Genomic DNA, 19,616 nt, shown 5'->3' with positions numbered 1-19,616 from the left:
AAGTTACAACCTAAAAATGTTCTGCAGTATTTAAAGTAAATTCTAGTAAGTCTTGCAAGTTGAAGCAAACAATTTGCACAAGTGGCACAACTTCAGTTGACTACTTAAAAACCCTGTCAGAGTTGGAACAGACTGTGTTATGACACCCACTGAAGAAATAGTTGGGTAATATTACACTGCAGAAAATTGTAAATTCCAGTGATAATGGCAATTATGAAAGGAAACAGAGTATTATTACCCTTACAAGCGCATGTCTTTCATTTAGAGAAATTGCAAAAAAAAAAAAAAAATTAATTAAAAAAAAAAAAAAAAAAAAGTCTGAGTACAGTGACATACACAATCCAAAGGCAAGTGAAAACTACAAAAAAAACTCTGACAGTAAGAGATTTGGCAGACCCAGCATCACATCCCAATCAGAAGAAAAGTTTCTGAGGGTCACCATCTTGCATGATAGGCTCCTCACAGCACAACAGCTTCAAGCAAAGCTTAGTGGAGGTCATAAAACAAGTTTCGGTTTCTACTTTGAGCTGCAAGTTTGACAGAGTGAGTAGCAGTAAGAAAGCCATTCCTTAAAGGACAAAATACAGCCTAGAAATACCAGCTATGGATTACTGCAGACTGGAAGAAACTCTGACGGACTGATTAATCAAAATTTGGTTAAAGGATAGTTCCTCAGTGTGTGACACCAACTGTCAAACATGGAGGAGGAAGTGTGATGGATTGTGGTTATTTTGCTGGAGGCAGACCTATGACCTGCACAGAGTGACTGGCATTCTGAATCAATAGGGTTACCAAGGTTTGGCTGTTATATCTGCTTAAAGTTCCTTATTAAAAATATGAATACCATTTTGTACACTTAACGATTCTTTGACTTTTTTTTATTTGCGCTTGTTTATTTGTTCTATGTCTCAAGTTCTTGAAACATTAACATTAAATTGCGTGCATTTCCATAGAAACTGGGGGGTTCTAAAACTTTTGACTGGTAATGTACCTAGGCCCAAAAATCTATAAGATATTTATTAATGATAACATTTTTATCTGTTGCAATGCAATGCTACAAGTATAATATTTTTTGTACCACACAAACATCTGAACTGCAAAGTAGTAAATGATGTATTCAATTAGTTGTTCAGGGAGAAGGGGAAAAAAGGAGTCAGAAATGGTGAAAGATGAAAAATGCTAATAAAAACAATGCCAACTTTTCAAACAACTTTTTAACTATATTTTAGATATGTGTGCTCTGTTTTAATCATCACCTTTCGTGCATAGCCTACAATGAAGTTTATCTTAGAGATATTTTGATGTGATGTTACTTTGAAAAAGGAAAATATTGTTGACTTAAAAACAACTGGATTAGTTTAAAATAAACAGTCCAATGAAAGTGCAAATTTTCACCAAAGGTGTTTTGTAGATTTAGTACATTCAACATACAATAAAATAAATGCACAAAAAGAGTCTGCATTGTTGAGTGTAACAGTAGAGACCTTACCCAATTCAATGCATGTAATTCCAAGAGACCACACATCAACCTTTCCATCATATTGTCCTTCATCCATGGCAAGAATAACTTCAGGGGCCATCCTGAAAGAAAAAGTGGGGAAAAAATAAAAAGAGTAAAAATAAATAATTAAGCTTAAGCATTTAAGACGGATATTTGGATAAATACTATTGTTAAGGACTCCAATCAGAAAAAGATCAGACATGACTTCATGTACTGAACTCTGCCAAAAGACTTTAGTTCACTGTTTTTGTAAATAGTAAACCATCTGAGAAAAAAGCACAAATACAGTTGCTGCAAATCATGTCTAGCATGAGATTGCTTTTTGTAGGTGGATAGTTAGATTATTCTTTTTTTGTCCCAAGGAGGAACTTTATGTTTTACAAAAGTTCAAGAAATGCGAACTCCGTTAAACACATACAAGAATTTCATTAAAAAAAAAAAAAAAAAAAAAAAAATAACTAACTTGTGTCATAGAGAGGATGTGCAGTATTGTTCACAATGGCTATTGATTTTGTCTTTATACTCTTCTCTGCTAATGCCTTCAGCGGGTAAAAAGTCTTTCACAAAAATGAGCTTGTTATCTTAATTAGCTTGTTAATGCAGTAGGCCTCTCTTGACATGATGTTAACAGCCCAGCTTACTACAGCACTGAAAAATCACACTGATTGTCTCAGACTTATAAACTATATAAAGGATTTCACTATCCACATTAAGAGAATGCAATCTAGGTAAAAAAAAGAGTCTGCTCTGCCTTTCCAATTCAGTTCCAGCCTGTCACTGATGTGGACATTCAAATATACGTAGAAGTACACTGCATACCACTCCCAGAATTGTGAAGTGAATGTCAATTACTAGTTCCTTGGTTTTGCAGATGATGAGTTGCTTGCTTCAAGTCTATCCACAGATTATGTCTATAAGATTTAACTCAGGGGTTTGACTTGGCCACTCAAGGACAATCACCATCTTAAGCCATTACATTGTTTTTGGCAGTGTGCTGTCATGCTGGAAGGTGAAACCCCACCTGCCTATCATCTGCTTCCATCTTCCCATCAATCTTGACCAGTCACCCAGTGCCCACTAGAGAGAAACATCTCTACAAAATAACAAAATATTCTTCACAGTAGGTACAGGGTGTGTTAGGAGATATGCTCCGTTTGCTTTTTTGCCAAAAGATCTAAAAAGATCAATCTTGGTCTCATCAGATCATAAAACTTTTTGCCATACAGCATCAGAATCACATAAATGTGTTTTGCACAGTTCAAGGGAGCTTGACAAAGAGAGTCACAATTGACTCAGTGTGTCTGTGTGAATACAACCAGGTCATTCATTTTTCAGGGACATTCCAATTTAGTCAGATGTTGATGGTGCCATAAGCTTTCCACTTCTTAATAATACCCTGAATAATTCTCAGTGGGATAGTTAAAGCCCTGTAAATCTTTTTGTTTCAATCTCCTAACTTGTGCCTTTCCACAACTTTATTCCAGAGCTCTTTTGAAAGCACCTTTCTAGCCATAGCAGTTGCAATCCTTGCTATTTGCAACAGTGCAATCCTCAAGGAACAATTTGATTAATTCTGAAGTAATAAAAACCACAAGAACTAATGACAGGTGATTAACTTGATGTGTGATCTAGAAGGTGATTGGTTGATAGCAAGTTGATAATGGTCGAGGTCCCCACTCACAACAAGGGCCATACACTCAATTTAGTCATTACTGACTCAGTCCACATCTCTGACCTCCAAGTACTTGATCTGGGTGTTTCCGATCACAAAATTGTCTGAAAGGCATTTACCCACAAATTAACTATACTCTAAACCACAGCGCTGTACCCGCTTCAGGAACCTGAAAAAAAATAAATGTGACTGATGTAAATGCTGACATAAACTTCTCCATTGCTTGCCACCTTTCTTCTGTCAGTGAATTAGTCGATTACTACAACAATGGGCTCCACAACATCCTTGAGACCCATGCCCCAGTTAAATCACTAGTGGTCTCTTTTGTAAAATCTGCCCCGTGGTTTACAAGTGAGCTTCGACAGATGAAAACAGCTGGGTGAGCCCTCGAGCAGCGTTTTGTTGCAACCAGTTCAACAGTCCACAAATTAGCTTATCAGGAACACCAAAAAAAACTACTCCAGGGCACTGACCACTGCCAGATGTCAATACTATTCAAATTTAATCAACAACAGTCCTGGAAATTCCAAACAACTTTTTTCCGTGATAAATCATTTACTCAATCCTCACACCTACACCTGTAATAATTTCACAGAGGTGCAGTGCAATAATTTTATTGAATATTTCACCTCTAAAGTGGACATTATCCGCTCCTCATTGTCTGCCTCCAGCCCTCCATCGCTGGATGTTTCTACATCAAAGCCAAAGGGCTGCCTTTCCCAGTTCCTCTGTACCACAGTTAAAGAAGTTGAGGGCATTATACAGAGGATGAGACCTTCAACGTGTTCACTGGACCCTTTTCCTACTCCTCTGGTAAAAGCTAATGTATCAGATATAAGCACTCTTATTGCTGATATCATTAATCACTCTCTCCAGAGCGGCTTAGTTCCACTGGCCTTGAAAACCGCAAAATTAGACCTCATTTTAAAAAAATCCTCTTTGGATCCTGAAGTGATAGCAAACTATTGTCTGATCTCCAACCTTCCATTTTTGTCTAAGGTTTTAGAAAAAGGTTGTTTTGGTTCAGCTTCAGGATCACCTCAAAAAATTTAATCTGTTTGAAAAATTTCAATCTGGTTTCCGAACTTCTCACAGTACAGAGACAGCCCTGGTCAAAGTCACCAATGACCCCCTGATGGCTGCTGATCAGGGCTCTCCATCACTCTTTATCCACCTGGACCTTACAGCTGCATTTGATACGGTAGATCATAATATTCTCCTTCATCATCTTCACTATACAATTGGACTTTCTGGCATTGCTTTGGAGTGGTTCGAGTCCTATCTTACAGACAAGGCTGAGTATGTGGCCTTGGGGGATGCTAAATCTCATACCCACACTGTCACCTGTGGGGTCCCACAAGGATCAGTCCTTGGGCCGACCCCCTTTAATATCTATATGCTACCCCTGGGTCACATCATCCGCAAGCATGGAGTTTCATTCCATTGTTATGCCGATGATATGCAGCTCTATGTGAGACTGGATTCAACTTCTCTTACACCTCCATCAACTTTTTCCTCTTGCTTGGATGAGATTGAGGCCTGGATGTCCAAGAACTTCCTCAAGCTGAAAAGCACCAAAACTGAAGCTCTTTTAATTGGCAACCCCCATCAACTTCGTTCCTCTATAAATTGTATTTCCTTTTCTGACCGTACCATTACCCTCTCCCCTTCAGTTACAAATCTGGGTGTCAAGTTAAGACTCCCATCTGTCATTTGATACACATATCCATCACCTTTGTAAAATTGCATTCCTTCATCTCTGAAACATAGCCAAACTCCGTCCCTATCTCTCCCTCTGTGATGCTGAAAAGCTGGTTCATGCCTTTGTCTCATCCAGACTGGACTATTGTAATGCACTCCTCATCGGGATACCCAACAAGAGCCTTCAAAAGCTACAACAAATTCAAAATAGTGCTGGAAGAATCCTGAAGAGGGTGTGGAAATATGAACACATTTCAAAAATCCTTCAATCACTTCATTGGCTCCCTATCCATCTCCGTATTGAATACAAACTCTGTTTGTTTACTCATCAGTGTATCCATGGAAATGCTCTGCAATATCTTAAAGAACTCCTTATACTAAAATCCACTACAAGAAACCTCCGTTTTGCAAATACCTACCGCCTTCGCCCCCCTGTGAACAAACTTCATACAATGCGAGACCGAGTATTTGCAGCCGCTGCTCCACAGCTCTGAAATGCCCTACCAGACAGCCTAAGAACACAGCAGATTGTGGGCTGTTTTAAAAAACAGCTAAAGACTTTTCTATTTAGGAAAGCTTATTAACAATAATGCTATAATTATTGTTGTTTTATCTCTGTTTTTATCTTGCTTTGTCTTTGTTTAAACTTGTTATGTTGCACTTTGAGATTTACTGCTAATGTAAAGTGCCCCTATAAATAAAATGCATTATTATTATTATTATTATAATGGTTACTGTAGGGGTTTATCACTTATAGATATTTTACTAGTTTAATTTTAAGAATCGTTCAGGATAAATAAAAACTAGACAAAGAGCCCGTTTCGACAACATAAGATGAAACGGGCACGAGTTTGTGTCAGCAGTGTATGAAAAACCAATGATAAGTAACGAAGAAGTTGTTTTGTAATGATTGTAGTCTGCTTTACTCATTACTGTACAGGCTTGTACTGTTAGTTGATGAATTTTCCAGGCCTATAGTATAATATTGAATGATGAATGTTCCAGTACAATATGGAATAGTAATAAGTATAAGCACCACACACCTGATATAGGTGTATTGAATGAATGCGTAACTGAATCAGAATGCTAATTAGGCCTCGAGCTGTACTCGAAATCGCCTTTCTGGCCTCTAGAGCTTTAATCGAAGTCGCCTTTCTCTTTGAATTTTTGCGGCCGTAAATCCGCCGCCTGCCGCAATGTTGGGGTTAGATGTCGGTTTTGTAAGGTTTTTCGGGCAGCTGCGCAGAAGGCGACTGTGCATTCGGCTTCAGATATGCGCAGAAGGCGACTGCGCATTCGGCTTCGGACGGACGTGAGTGAGTGAGTGAGTGAGTGAGGAGGCAGGCGAATTATGTATTAAGATGTGCGGGTCAAAGAGGACACAATAAATTTCACAAATGTGAATCTCACGTACACTGTATATTTCCATGCAGAAATGAATGCAGTGAATATGCAGATAGTAATAAATACATACCAGAGAGTCCAAGTTGGAAAATCCACATACACAACACAGACTTTAAGGCTGATTTACATGTTTTTGTTTAAAAATGTAATACTATGTTTAATCTTGTATTACATTATAGACAGCAAACACATGTACCATTTCCTCCTTCTATATTGTCGGTAAAACAATATATTTTTGATATTTATTTTTCATCATCAGTACAGATGGCCAAGTACATTTTGTTTGCTCTAGAGCAGGGGTCCTCAATCACAGTCCTGGAGGGCTGCAGTGGCTGCAGGTTTTTGTTCTAACCCGGTTGCTTAATTAGAATGCAATTCTTGCCAATAATTTAATTTCATGGCTTGTTAGTGCTTTAACTCTGCTATGTCAGGTCATTCTCATATCCTAGATTTTTTTTTTCCTTTCTAAGGATACTAGGGGGCTCCGCCCCCTGCTCGCTTCGCTCGCCAACCCCTGGTGTTGGGAATGACAAAGAGCGTGATGTATGAATGAGATATAGAATAGTGTGACGGTGTAGATGATGCAAATAGAAAGCAAACAATAAAGTGTGTGGCACAGTGTAAAGGTTTATTTGAAAATTTCTTTGTACACGCCGTTTAAGTGTAAAAGGTAATTCCAGGTCAGAACTTGTAAGGTCAATGAAGATGGTTATTGTTGTGATCAGAGTCAAGTTTGTCAGAGCTTAGAAAGAGTTGTGTCTCTCCAGGAAGTAATGGAATGACTTGGGTATTTATGTTTTCCACATTAATATTTTTTGGACATAATATAGTGCGTTGTGTTAAAAGGGGCATTTGGTCTAATGAGATTGCTGTTCCAAATCTCTCTGTAACTAAGTCGTCGCAGATAAAGGCTTGAGGAATTGTAATAATATGTGCCTGAAGTCCAGCTGTATTGGTGAGTGTACCATCTCTCAGTTGTAATAAGCAATTGTTATGATCTGGTTCTGGACATTGTATCTTTTTTACTAACTGTATCTTTTGAAAGCAATGCCAATTGTCTGCGTATTTTAAGGTGCACTGAACAATAGCTGAGTGCATGGCATCTGGAAGAATAGCTAATCACTGTCTAAAATCTCCTCCTCATAAAAGTACCTTTCCTCCAAATCGAATATTATTATTCATAAACGTTTGTAGAAGTTTATGAATGGTGTTGAGTAAGTGACTTCATGCCATTGTACATTCATCAATAATTAATATTTTTTCAAGACGGATGTCACGTGCAGTGCCACCGTTAATGTTCATAGTGGATACCGATTTGTAGGATCTAATGCAGTTGATAAAGATTTCACTTTCAGGTACATCGTTAGTTAGATGCTTCTGTAGATATTCAGTATATGAATGTAAAGAAGGCAGTCTAATTTGACCCTTTTGACAACAACGTGTAAATGTATTACTTGTATTGCCAGTTGTTTCTTCAGGGAAGTGAACTGAATGACAGTGATTGCAAATGACATTCATTAATCCGAATGAATTTTCCTGGTGTATGTTTTGCTTGTGCCGTTTGAGAGGCGTGTTGTTGCATGTGTAGTATTTGGGACGTGTTGTTTTGGAGCTGTAATCGATTTGCCTGTGCTGTGTGAGAAGCCCGTTGTAGCCTTCCTTGCCGTTAACGTATGTCTGAGACGGGAGGTGTTTAGTTTTGAATCCGTGCCTGTTGGGATGCAGCACTTTGATTGATAGATTGCGTCATGTGGATCTAGGATGTAGATTTGTGCATATTTGCGTTGTTGATTTGTTTCAGGGTGCACTGTTCCAATGCGATGCAGTATTTGTGCACATATGGGAAAGCAGTATGGGCCATTGTCTTTTGGTGGCCTGATATTTACTCCGGTAGATGCAAAAGCAAATGAACTATTGTAGGATTTAATGCAGTTCATAAAGTTTTTACTTTTAGGTACATCGTTAGTTAGAAGCTTTAGTTGAGCTTTGCGTTTTTGGAGTCGAGACATTTTTTCTTTTAGAAATATGGATAAGTAATAAGGAGTATTGCACTCACTGTTAATATGGAGCCTTTTCTGCGGTTGAACGGTTAATAGTGCCTTATTGTAATGAGATCCACCTATGCTGCATAGCCGTCTATTTTGTTGTTTCTTTCGTGTTCGTGTGTTTGTTCCTGTTATCCTTTCCTTTTCGTTTTGTACCCGTGACCGTGTATTCATGACTTGTTTCTTTCTTAGCATGCGAAATATGGATAAGTAATAAGGAGGATCGCACTCACTGTTAATATGTTTCCTTTTCTGCAGTTGAACGGTTAATAGTGCTTTATTGTAAGGAGATCCACCTATGCTGACACCTATGCTGTCTAGTGTGAAGGTGTTGACGTTCACTTTAGAATATGTGGCTTTGGGTGTCACTTCTTATGGATGTGTGTGTGTTTGGGGGGGGTGAGGATTGTTGTTGCGCGAGCGTCTTCTTTCTTTTTGTGTTCCTGTGTCTTGTTGAATCCCCCTCATTGTGTGTGTCCCGTCCCTTGCTTGTAGGGTCTGTGGGGTGGTTTTGTGTTCTTTTTTTTGTGTTCCATGGGCTTGTTGAATCCCCCTCTTGGTGTGTGTCCCGTCCGGTGCCTGTAGGGGGGGGGGGGGGTGCCTTGCTGTTGTGCACGAGCCTCTTTTTTTTTTTTTGGGTCTAGTTTCGTGTGCAATGTGTTTCGTGCTTTGCCTGCGTTTGAGTACTTTTTTATGTGCCTTTTCCTTTTTTCGGTGCTCGTTGCGCCTCATTTCTCCTTTTTTCTCTTTTTTCCGTGCTCACTCCTTTTTTCTCTGGTCTTGTCCGCCTCTCTCGGCCCCTCATCCGCTTCTCGCGGCCTCTTTTGTCCCCCTCTCGCGGCTCCTCATCCGCCTCTCGCGGACTCTTTTTGCGCCTGCGCAGTTCGTCTTTTTGCGGCTACGGCCCATGGCCGGATGTCCCTGCGTCCATCCGGTTTAGCATTCTCGGTTAGTAATATGGATCATCCAAATGATTTGAAGTCTAAAATGTATGAGTAATTCTCAGTCCTTCACTTTTTTCTCTTCACTTTCCTTCCAAGTATTTAATTAAACCCAATAGTGCATAATAAATACACACAGGTGTAAATGGTAACAGGCTAAATGGTGAAATGCTGGTCTCTTTTGTCATTTGCATGCTATCGCTAATTAGGAGACATTAAAAACCAAGAAAACAGCTGTTTAAGACTAAAATAAGCAATAAGGGTTCAAAATCTTAATGACTGATTCAACTAAAGTGAAGCAGAACCGTTACTTGAGCAATAAGTGCTTCTTATTAAGTAATTGGGTTGGAGCAAAACCCTGCAGCCACTGCGGCCCTCCAGGACTGTGATTGAGGACCCCTGGTCTAGAGCAATGTTTTTCAGCCTTGGGGCAATGTCAGCCCTTTTAAAAAAACATACAGGTAACACAAAAAGTTCTTCAATTATTGCACACAACTAATCCTTACTTTATCAGTGTAAATCAAGACTAAAGTAGTGATCTTCAAGCTGTGCACTATGAGAGCAGCTCTCAGGTAGAATATGAAGGAACCAAAAAAATAAGAGTATGTTAAAAGATGGCCTTCAAAGGAATGTTGATTACACTATGGCTGAACCAGAGTCTCCACACTCAACTATGCTTCAATTCAACAGCTCAGGTTCACACTCTTTTTTATCAATGTAAACCCATTAACTCGGACCCACTGATCACAACAGGTCTGAGTTCACAGCTCCTGCTCGTTCTATGTCTTTGAGTCAATCCAAGCTAGGACAGAGACTGGCCAGGAACCATGCACCAAGACTGAAGGAATTTTCGTTAAAGACAGAATCTCAGGTATGTGCTTTCTTTCTCACAAAATCCAACCCACATCCCAAATTCTCATGGATGCACAGTGTGTCACTCTGTCTATCAGTCGTACAATGTTAAAGGGTTTTTAGTTTTGGTGAACTTGTTTGGTGTACTCATTTTTAGAAGAGTTTTAGAAGTTGGCAGAGTAAGGCAAAATAATATAAACTAAGAAACAAAGACAAGCGTTAAAAATTATTAATAATAAAATACATATATCTAACATTTTATTTTAGGGTTATTAATAATAATCAACACCAGAAAGTTTCTGTTTCAAATAAACGTTAACATTATTCAAAGTTATTGTCTGTTTTTACCTGCATTTTTATTACTCTTTAATGTATTATTGTTTTTTGTATCAGTATGCTACTGGTGGAGTATGTGAATTTCCCCTTGGGATTAATAAAGTATCTATCTATCTATCTATCTATCTATCTAGAGTTGTGAATGCTTGTTACTTTCATCCTACCTTAAAAAATAAATACAAAAATAGGCTGAAGGTAGAAAAATATATGAGCTTAACGTTAACAAACTGGAACCCAACATTGATAATAATGACCCTAAATAATGTGAAGATTTTCAGTGCCATAAAGCAGGTCCGGCTTTCACACCGACTTTCAGTTATTTTCCTCTCTTTCTTTTTTAAAACAAAAGTCACATGTAAGGAGTTATTTATGTGTTGCAATCTGGATTCATATGTAACTGTATATTTTTTGTAAATTAGAAGGATGGACATTTTAAGCTTTCTAAATTTTATTCTTTAATCAAACCACCCTATTGTTCCTACGTTAAATAACATTAAAAATACAGACAACCAAATAAAACTATCTGTAATCACTTGTTAAAATCCCCAAGACAACAATAGGGCTAGGGGTGAGGGTGAAGAACTGTCACTTTTAGTTGTGCCTACTAAGAATTGCATGCATAACAATTCAAGAAAAATAAATGGTGATACTTCAAAACACTTCAATTCCTGGAGGTCATAGACCAAAAAAAAAAAAAAAGTTAAGTTTGGCCTAAAGATATCATATGATAGTTTATTAGGGTTAGGATTATATTTATCAATAGTATGCTACTGTTAAGAACTTGCTTTGATTATTAAGTATACTATTATATAAAACCAGTAACAGCAGACTGCACGATAATGTGCAGTGAATACATTTGACTTATAGTTTTCATATTCTTTCTCTGTACGTTTAGCATTCGTTTGCTCAGAGGTTGATGTGCTTGCTGCTTCCTGAGTAGCTCTTCTTTTCCCCACTCCAGCGACACGCTTCTTCTCTTCTTCTGTCGGCATCTTTTTGCGTTAAAACTGATTAAGTCAGTTTTTGTGTTGCAATTACTTAGTACATTTTTCTTAATTTTTCACTTAAGCTGGTACTTAAATCTTCAATCTGCATCAAGAATGATTTAAGATATGAAGAGGTAGAGGAAGTGACAACAAAGGTGGCATGAATGAGACCGTTGCCCATACACATGTGCTGCATGGCTGCCCTGCTGCCAACAGTTGATTCTACAATACCATAAAATAAAATAAAAATAAAAAGAGTAATAAAAATCATCACCCTGAAAGCGGACATTAGTGGTAGACGTACTATATGTGTGCCAAATTTCAGGTCAACAGGTCAAACGGTTTGTGAGCTACAGGTGATTTAAAATCCTCGACAGACAAACCTGGACAGCCACGGTAGCATAATATATAAGAAGATCATGCAGTTTGACTATGAGGATTAACTAAGACCATTCTCTGATTTGCAGTACTGGCTTTATATTAATGGGGTGCCTGACCAAAAGGTATAACATTTTGATTAGCCTTGCCTGAAAGTGTGGGGTCCACTGGTCTACAGCAACCTAAGTTAAACTATACAATCTTGATATAGAACAGCAAAGAAAACTATTTTCAATGAAGACAAAGTGTGCACTCAAAATATTATGCATAAGGAAGTTCTGCTTAAATATGTTATTTAATTTGATGAGGAGTCATGTAAACATACAAGTATACTTTAGCAAACAAGTTACATGTAAATATGTAAGCATACAATTTATTTATCAATTTAAAAATAATTGTATGTCACTATGTATATATCCAATTTTACAGTCTTCTTTTCCAAGGACAAAAGGACAAGCTGTTATGGCTAGAATCTTAAGTTTGATAATCGGACCACTATTCTCTCAACAAATAAGAAAGCTTTTCAAATCCAATTACTATAATCAAGTTACTGTTGGGATCTTGCCTTTTGTGACATCCCATTGTGTTGCCATACTAAATCACTTCCATGCTGGATACTATAAATTACGATACTTCTTGATTTCTTACATTTATTAAATTTACTCATGAATTAATATCACTTCTTACTAATTTTCAAAGGAGGGATGTTGTTTAGAGCCCCTTCCAATTCTTAAAGCATGGCTTGAAATTCATTTTTGAAAGGTGTGTGTGATAACCTCCTTAAATTTAGCACAAATGCAGATTTCAGACTCCAGGAGAGAATGGGTTCAAAACCACACAGTTTAAAAAGCACTTTGATTTTAATATTTCAGGTATTTTTGTTAATGTCACAATTTATTCTGATGTTTACAATAGTTTATAAAATAGTAGATAAACTTAGCAGAAATAAGTTATTTGAATGACTGGCTGATATTCTAACTTTAAAAAATTATTTAATCTTGCATGTATATTATTCATGTTTTAGCCCAATGCTACCCAAACTCGGTCATGGGGACCAACTGCGGATGCAAGTTTTTCTTCTAACCAGCTTCTGTTTTTAATTGGACTCCTGGGCTAATTAAGTGAACTGTTATTTCACAATTTCTGTGTTTTGGGAACAATATAGAAATTAGAAAACAAAGTTTGGTTAAAAAAAAAAATAAACAAAAAAAAAGGTGCCAAGAAGTTCCTCTTCTTCTTTCAGCTGCTCCCGTTAGGGGTTGCCACAGCGGATCATCCAAAATTGTTGTCCGCATATTGATTTTTTTTTTTTTAATATTTTTTTCTTCTTGATTTTCATTCTACTTTTCCAGGTGTTCTAATTGTTTAATTAATCCATTATTTACTAATTACAGTAATCCCTCGATATATCGCGCTTCGCCGTTCGCGGCTTCACTCCATCGCGGATTTTATATGTAAGCATATTTAAATATATATCGCGGATTTTTTGCTGGTTCGCGGATTTCTGCGGACAATGGGTCTTTTAATTTCTGGTACATGCTTCCTCAGTTGGTTTGCCCAGTTGATTTCATACAAGGGACGCTATTGGCAGATGGCTGAGAAACTACCCAACTTACTTTTCTCCCTCTCTCTCTTGCGCTGACTTTCTGTGATCCTGACATAGGTGGATTGAGCAGGGGGGCTGTTCGCACACCTAGACGATACGGACGCTCGTCTAAAAATGCTGAAAGATCATCTTCACGTTGCTACCTTCTGTGCAAGCTGCTTCCTGAAGCGACATGCTGCACGGTGCTTCGCATACTTAAAAGCTCGAAGGGCACGTATTGATTTGTGCTTGTTTGTTTTTCTCTGTCTTTCTCTCTCTCTCTGCTCCTGGCGGAGGGGGTGTGAGCTGCCGCCTTCAACAGCTTTGTGCCGCGGTGCTTCGCATACTTAAAAGCCAAACAGCCCTATTGATTTGTTTGCTAGAGATTGTTTTCTCTATCTATGTGACATTCTGTGCTCCTGACACGCACTCCTTTGAAGAGGAAGATATGTTTGCATTCTTTTAATTGTGAGACGGAACTGTCATCTCTGTCTTGTCATGGAGCACAGTTTAAACTTTTGAAAAAGAGACAAATGTTTGTTTGCAGTGTTTGAATAACGTTCCTGTCTCTCTACAACCTCCTGTGTTTCTGCGCAAATCTGTGACCCAAGCATGACAATATAAAAATAACCATATAAACATATGGTTTCTACTTCACGGATTTTCTTATTTCGCGGGTGGCTCTGGAACGCAACCCCCGCGATGGAGGAGGGATTACTGTAATGGGTCTGACATGAAAGTAGCTGCAGCCTTTGATTACTCAGTGCTGATTGCCTGGGTGTCTCCTCTGCTCGTTTTTAATTGTCATTAATAAGATGCAACGAAGGGGGAAAACTGCACAGAGAAAAGGCAAAATATAATAAAATCAACAAAAGAGAGTTAAGCATTTAAATCTATAGCAAAAATATTTCTAAATGTCTTATACATGTAAAAATCATGCTGCTGTGCTTTTCTGAATGTAGAATAAGAGAAAAAATACCAGCTAATTAAATGAGATCAGTGTTATCAGGTGTTGTCACTGATTATGAATGTGGTTGGAACAAAAAACAGGAAGCTACAGGGGGTCCGCAGGACCAAGTTTGGGAAGCACTGTTTTAGCCAAAAACACAGACTTCCGGACGATATATTAATGACTAATAAAATAACAATCTAGAGAATGAAAAACAGGCCAAAAACCAAAAAAAAAAATAATAATTTTTTTTTATCTATACCCTACTGTTTTTCCCTTCAGAGCATAATTTTATGCAGCTTTAACAGAGTTAAACAGTGAACATAAGCCTGCGTGAATGTTAACTTTGCGTGAATGTTAATTTCAGACATATAGTTAAAATAACCCAGCCACAGGGGATTCACAAACCAGTGTGTTTCTTTGTGCCAGTCCCAAACCAGGATAAATGGGAGGGTTACATCAGGAAGGGCATCCAGTGTAAAATTTTACCAAATCAATATGCAGACAACAATACAAATTTCCACACCGGATCGGTTGAGTCCCGGGTTAACAACAACCGCCACCAGTACTTTTAGCCAACAGGATGCTGGCGGAAATTGGGCTACTATTGGCGTTCTATTGGGAGACGTGTCCGGAGGCAGGAGAAGAGGAGGAAGGTAAAGAGAATGGAACTGAGAGTAGGAACTTTGAATGTTGGCAGTATGACTGGTGAGGGGAGAGAGTTAGTAGATATGATGGAGAGAAGGATGGTTGATATATTGTGCGTGCAAGAGACTAAATGGAAGGGGAGAAAGGCCAGGTGGATTGGAGGTGGATTCAAATTGTTCTATCATGGTGTGGATAGAGGAGAAATGGAGTAGGGGTTATTCTGAAGGAACAGAATGTCGAGTGTTTTGAAGGTGAAAAAAGTGTCAGACAGAGTAATGATTATGAAGCTGGAAATTGGAGGTGTGATAATGAATGTTGTTAGTGCAAAATAGTGAGTTGGATGAAGTGATGAACAGTGTACCCAAGGGACAGAAAGTGGTGACTGGAGCGGATTTCAAGGGACATGCTCGTGAAGGGAACAGAGGAGACAAGGAGGTGATGGGTAGGTATGGTGTTAAGGAGAGGAATGAAGAAAGTCTGAGGATAGTGGATTTTGCCATAAGGATGGACATGGCTGTGGTGAATATATATTTTAAGAAGAGGGAGGAACATAGGGTTACATAAAAGAGTGGAGGAAGATGCACACAGATAGATTACATCCTATGCAGAAAAGTCAATCTGAAGGAGATTGAAGACTGCAAAGTGGTGGCAGGGGAAAGTGTAGTTAAGCAGCATAGGATGGTGGTCTGTAGGATGACGTCGGAGATCAAGAAAAGGAAGAGAGTGAGGGCAGAGCCTAGGATCAAATGGTGGAAGTTGAAAAAGGAACACTTCAAGGTTGAGTTTAGGGAGAAGGTGAGACAGGCACTGTGACAGCAAGAAGGGTGCTTGGCGTGAAATGACAATTCCTGGACAGAGGAAGGAGGAAAAGGAAACCTGGTGGTGGAATGGGGAAGTACAGGAGGGTATACAGAGAAAGAGGATGACAAAGAAGAAGTGGGATAGTCAGAGAGATGCAGAAAGTAGACAAGAGTACAAGAAAATAAGGCACAAGGTGAAGAGAGAGGTGGTGAAGGCTAAAGAAAAGGCATATGATGAGTTGTATGAGAGGTTGGACACTAAGGAGGGAGAAAAGGACCTGTAGCGATTGGCTAGACAGAGGGACCGAGCTGGAAAAGATGTGCAGCAGGTTACAGTAATAAAGGATAAAGATGAAAACGTACTCACAAGCAAGGAGAGTGTGTTGAGCAGATGGAAAGAGTACTTTGAGAGGCTTATGAATGAAGAGAACGAGAGAGAGAGAGAAGAGGTTAGATGATGTGGAGACAGTGAATCAGGAAGTGCAATGGATTAGCAAGGAGGAAGTAAGGACAGCTATGAAGAGGATGAAGAATGGAAAAGCCGTTGGCCCAGATGACATACCTGTGGAAGCATGGAGGTGTTTAGGAGAGATGGCAGTGGAGTTTTTAACCAGATTGTTTAATTGAATCTTGGAACGTGAGAGGATGCCTGAGGACTGGAGAAGAAGTGTACTGGTGCCGATATTTAAGAATAAGGGGGATGTGCAGGACTGTAGTAACTACAGGGGGATAAAATTGATGAGCCACAGCATGAAGTTATGGGAAAGAGTAGTGGAAGCTAGGTTAAGAAGTGAGGTGATGATTAGTGAGTAGCAGTTTCATGCCAAGAAAGAGCACCACAGATGCAATGTTTGCTCTGTGGGTGTTGATGGAGAAGTATAGAGAAGACCAGAAGGAGTTGCATTGCGTCTTTGTGGACCTGGAGAAAGCATATGACAGGGTGCCTCTAGAGGAGTTGTGGCATTATATGAGGAAGTCGGGAGTGGCAGAGAAGCATGTAAGAGTTGCACAGAATATGTACGAGGGAAGTGTGACAGTGGTGAGGTCTACGGTAGGAGTGACGGATGCATTCAAGGTGGAGGTGGGATTACATCAGGGATCGGCTCTGAGTCCTTTCTTATTTGCAATCGTGATGGACAGGTTGACAGACAATATTAGACAGGAGTCCTCGTGGACAATGATGTTTGCTGATGACATTGTGATCTGTAGCGATAGTAGGGAGCAGGTTGAGGAGACCCTGAAGAGGTGGAGATATGCTCTAGAAAGGAGAGGAATGAAGGTCAGTAGGAACAAGAGAGAATACATGTACATAAATGAGAGGGAGGTCAATGGAATGGTGAGGATGCAAGGAGTAGAATTGGCGAAGGTGGATGAGTTTAAATACTTGGGATCAACAGTACAGAGTAATAGGGATTGTGGAAGAGAGGTGAAAAAGAGAGTGCAGGCAGGGTGGAATGGGTGGAGAAGAGTGTCAGGAGTGATTTGTGACAGACGGGTATCAGCAAGAGTGAAAGGGAAGGTCTACAGGACGGTAGTGAGACCAGCTATGTTAAATGGATTGGAGACGGTGGCACTGACCAGAAAGCAGGAGACAGCTGGAGGTAGCAGAGTTAAAGATGCTAAGATTTGCATTGGGTGTGACAAGGATGGATAGGATTAGAAATGAATGCATTAGAGGGTCAGCTCAAGTTGGACGGTTGGGAGACAAAGTCAAAGAGGTGAGATTGCGTTAGTTTGGACATGTGCAGAGGAGAGATTAGGGCTGCACGATTAATCTTTTTTTTCTCATGATAACGATATTTATGACCCACGATCAGTTAATAAATATCGTCGCGATTTTACAGTATAAAGACCAAACTGTTTTTTATGGGCTGAGTTTACGGATTGGACTGCGTCACTATGACGTTACTGCGTCTAGATCGCAAGCGCTTTCTGAAGCAGTAGAAGTCAATAGCAGCAATAACAGTCAGTCAGAATAAACATATGATGGCGGAGCAACGTGCAGAAGTGCGATCGTTAGTTCCTAAAAAGGGGTCATACTCAGTTGTCTGGAACTATTTCGATTTCGAGGAATGTGATGTTGATCAGGTACGAGTCTTGTGCAAACTTTGCTCCTGTTCCGTCCAAACGTCCCAAGGTAACACAACAAACCTCATCAACCACCTTAAAAGCCACCACAAAGTACACTATCAAGAATTTTAACGACTGAAGGCACAAACAGCAACAACAAAAAATTACCAGCCATCCACAACACAGACAACAATATCAGGGACATTGTTCAACGCAATACCATATCTGCCTAGCTCGCAAAGACACCGGGAAATAACAGAGGCGATCGCGTACCATATAGCCAAGGATATGTGTCCAATAACCACCGTGAGCAGTGAGGGGTTTAACAAAATGATCGCAACACTTGATAAAAGATATAGCATTCCCTCACGCAACCATTTTTCCAATGTTGCGCTGCCCTCGCTGTATGCGAAATGCCGAAAAGAAATAGAAAGAGAAATTCTCAGGCTCAGCCTTGAATATTTTGCTGCCACGACCGACTTATGGTCAAGCAGAACTGCGGAACCGTATTTGAGCTTGACAGTTCATTTTATTGACAGCGAGTTTGAGATGAAAAGCAAGCTTTTGCAAACTTCGTTTTTCCCACAAGACCATACAGTGGAGTTTATTGCAGTGGGCCTCAAAGAAGCGATGTCCGCTTGGGGCTTGGTGGAAGAAAGACTTGTGTGCATCACAACGGACAACACAGCTAATATGATTAGGGCAGCATCTGTGAATAACTGGCCGAGGCTACACTGCTTTGGTCACAGACTTCATTTACCAAAGGAATAATCGTCATTATTAATCGTGATAAAAATTTTGAGCAAAATAATCGTGATAATCATTTTTTCTGTTATCGTGCAGCCCTAGGAGAGATGCTGAGTATATTGGGAGAAGGATGCTAAGGACAGAGCTGCCAGGCAAGAGAAAAAGAGGAAGGCCTAAGAGAAGGTTTATGGATGTGGTGAGAGAGGACATGCAGATGATGGGTGTAACAGAACAAGATGCAGAAGACAGAAAGGAATGGAAGAAGATAATCCGCTGTGGCGACGCCTAACGGGAGCAGCCGAAAGATGAAGACACATATAATTAAAATATAATTAATACATTCTTAGCTTAGGTGCTACAGTAGTGCATACTAACTAGCACTGCCACTTTACTGATCCAGCACATGATTGTCTATGTGGAGTTTGCATGTTCTTCTTGCGCCTCTCTGCTTTCTTCTGAATTGGAGCAAGCTTTTTTGAGAATGACAATAACTCTTAATAGTTTTCCAGTGAAAATTTTTACTATGAAATTACCAGGAACTACCGCCAAAACCAAATGACATTTCTGGAAGACCATAAGAGAATGTAAAAAGGGAAATAATTTTTTTTCTGGAGTTTCCTTCTTGTTAGAGTTAGGAAAGTGGCAGCCTTCTACAGCCAATTTTCATAATGCTCAAGTTGGGGGTGTTGTATCCACTCAGAGACCCAAAGGCACACCAATATACACAATTTATACAGAAAAGTGGGTGGGTGTGGGTAGGGAATCCATTCCCAAAAGGGTTTATCCATTCCCGGGAATTTGGGAATCCCGGGCTCCTGGTGATGACACAGGTGCACTGTGCAGGGCATCTCACATGTGAATGGTTTTAGAACGACCGACACTTATTTTTAATAAAACTACTGCAATATGTTGACACCAATAAAAGACTTACCTTATCTACAAGCAGTTCATGCTGTCATACAAGTACATGTATCTAGTTAGTTGCGGTAATAAGAGCGTAG

The 19,616-nt window shown here is 39.4% G+C and overlaps 1 protein-coding gene across 2 annotated transcripts in view; it reads right to left on the bottom strand.

Annotated features, from left to right (window-relative positions):
* Positions 1–19,616, bottom strand: part of taok1a (TAO kinase 1a) — a 276,152-nt gene that overhangs the window by 100,305 nt on the left and 156,231 nt on the right. For both annotated transcript variants that reach the window (XM_028806658.2, XM_051930844.1), the window contains exon 9: positions 1,490–1,581. In XM_028806658.2, the coding sequence (XP_028662491.2) occupies positions 1,490–1,581 (92 nt within the window). The remainder of the gene's footprint in view (positions 1–1,489; positions 1,582–19,616) is intronic.

Source organism: Erpetoichthys calabaricus, chromosome 8 (assembly GCF_900747795.2).
Source record: "Erpetoichthys calabaricus chromosome 8, fErpCal1.3, whole genome shotgun sequence".
In the NCBI taxonomy this organism is placed as follows: Eukaryota; Metazoa; Chordata; class Cladistia; order Polypteriformes; family Polypteridae; genus Erpetoichthys; species Erpetoichthys calabaricus.
The sequence above is the reverse complement of the archived record's forward strand: the minus strand, read 5'-3'. Positions and strand labels throughout refer to the sequence as shown.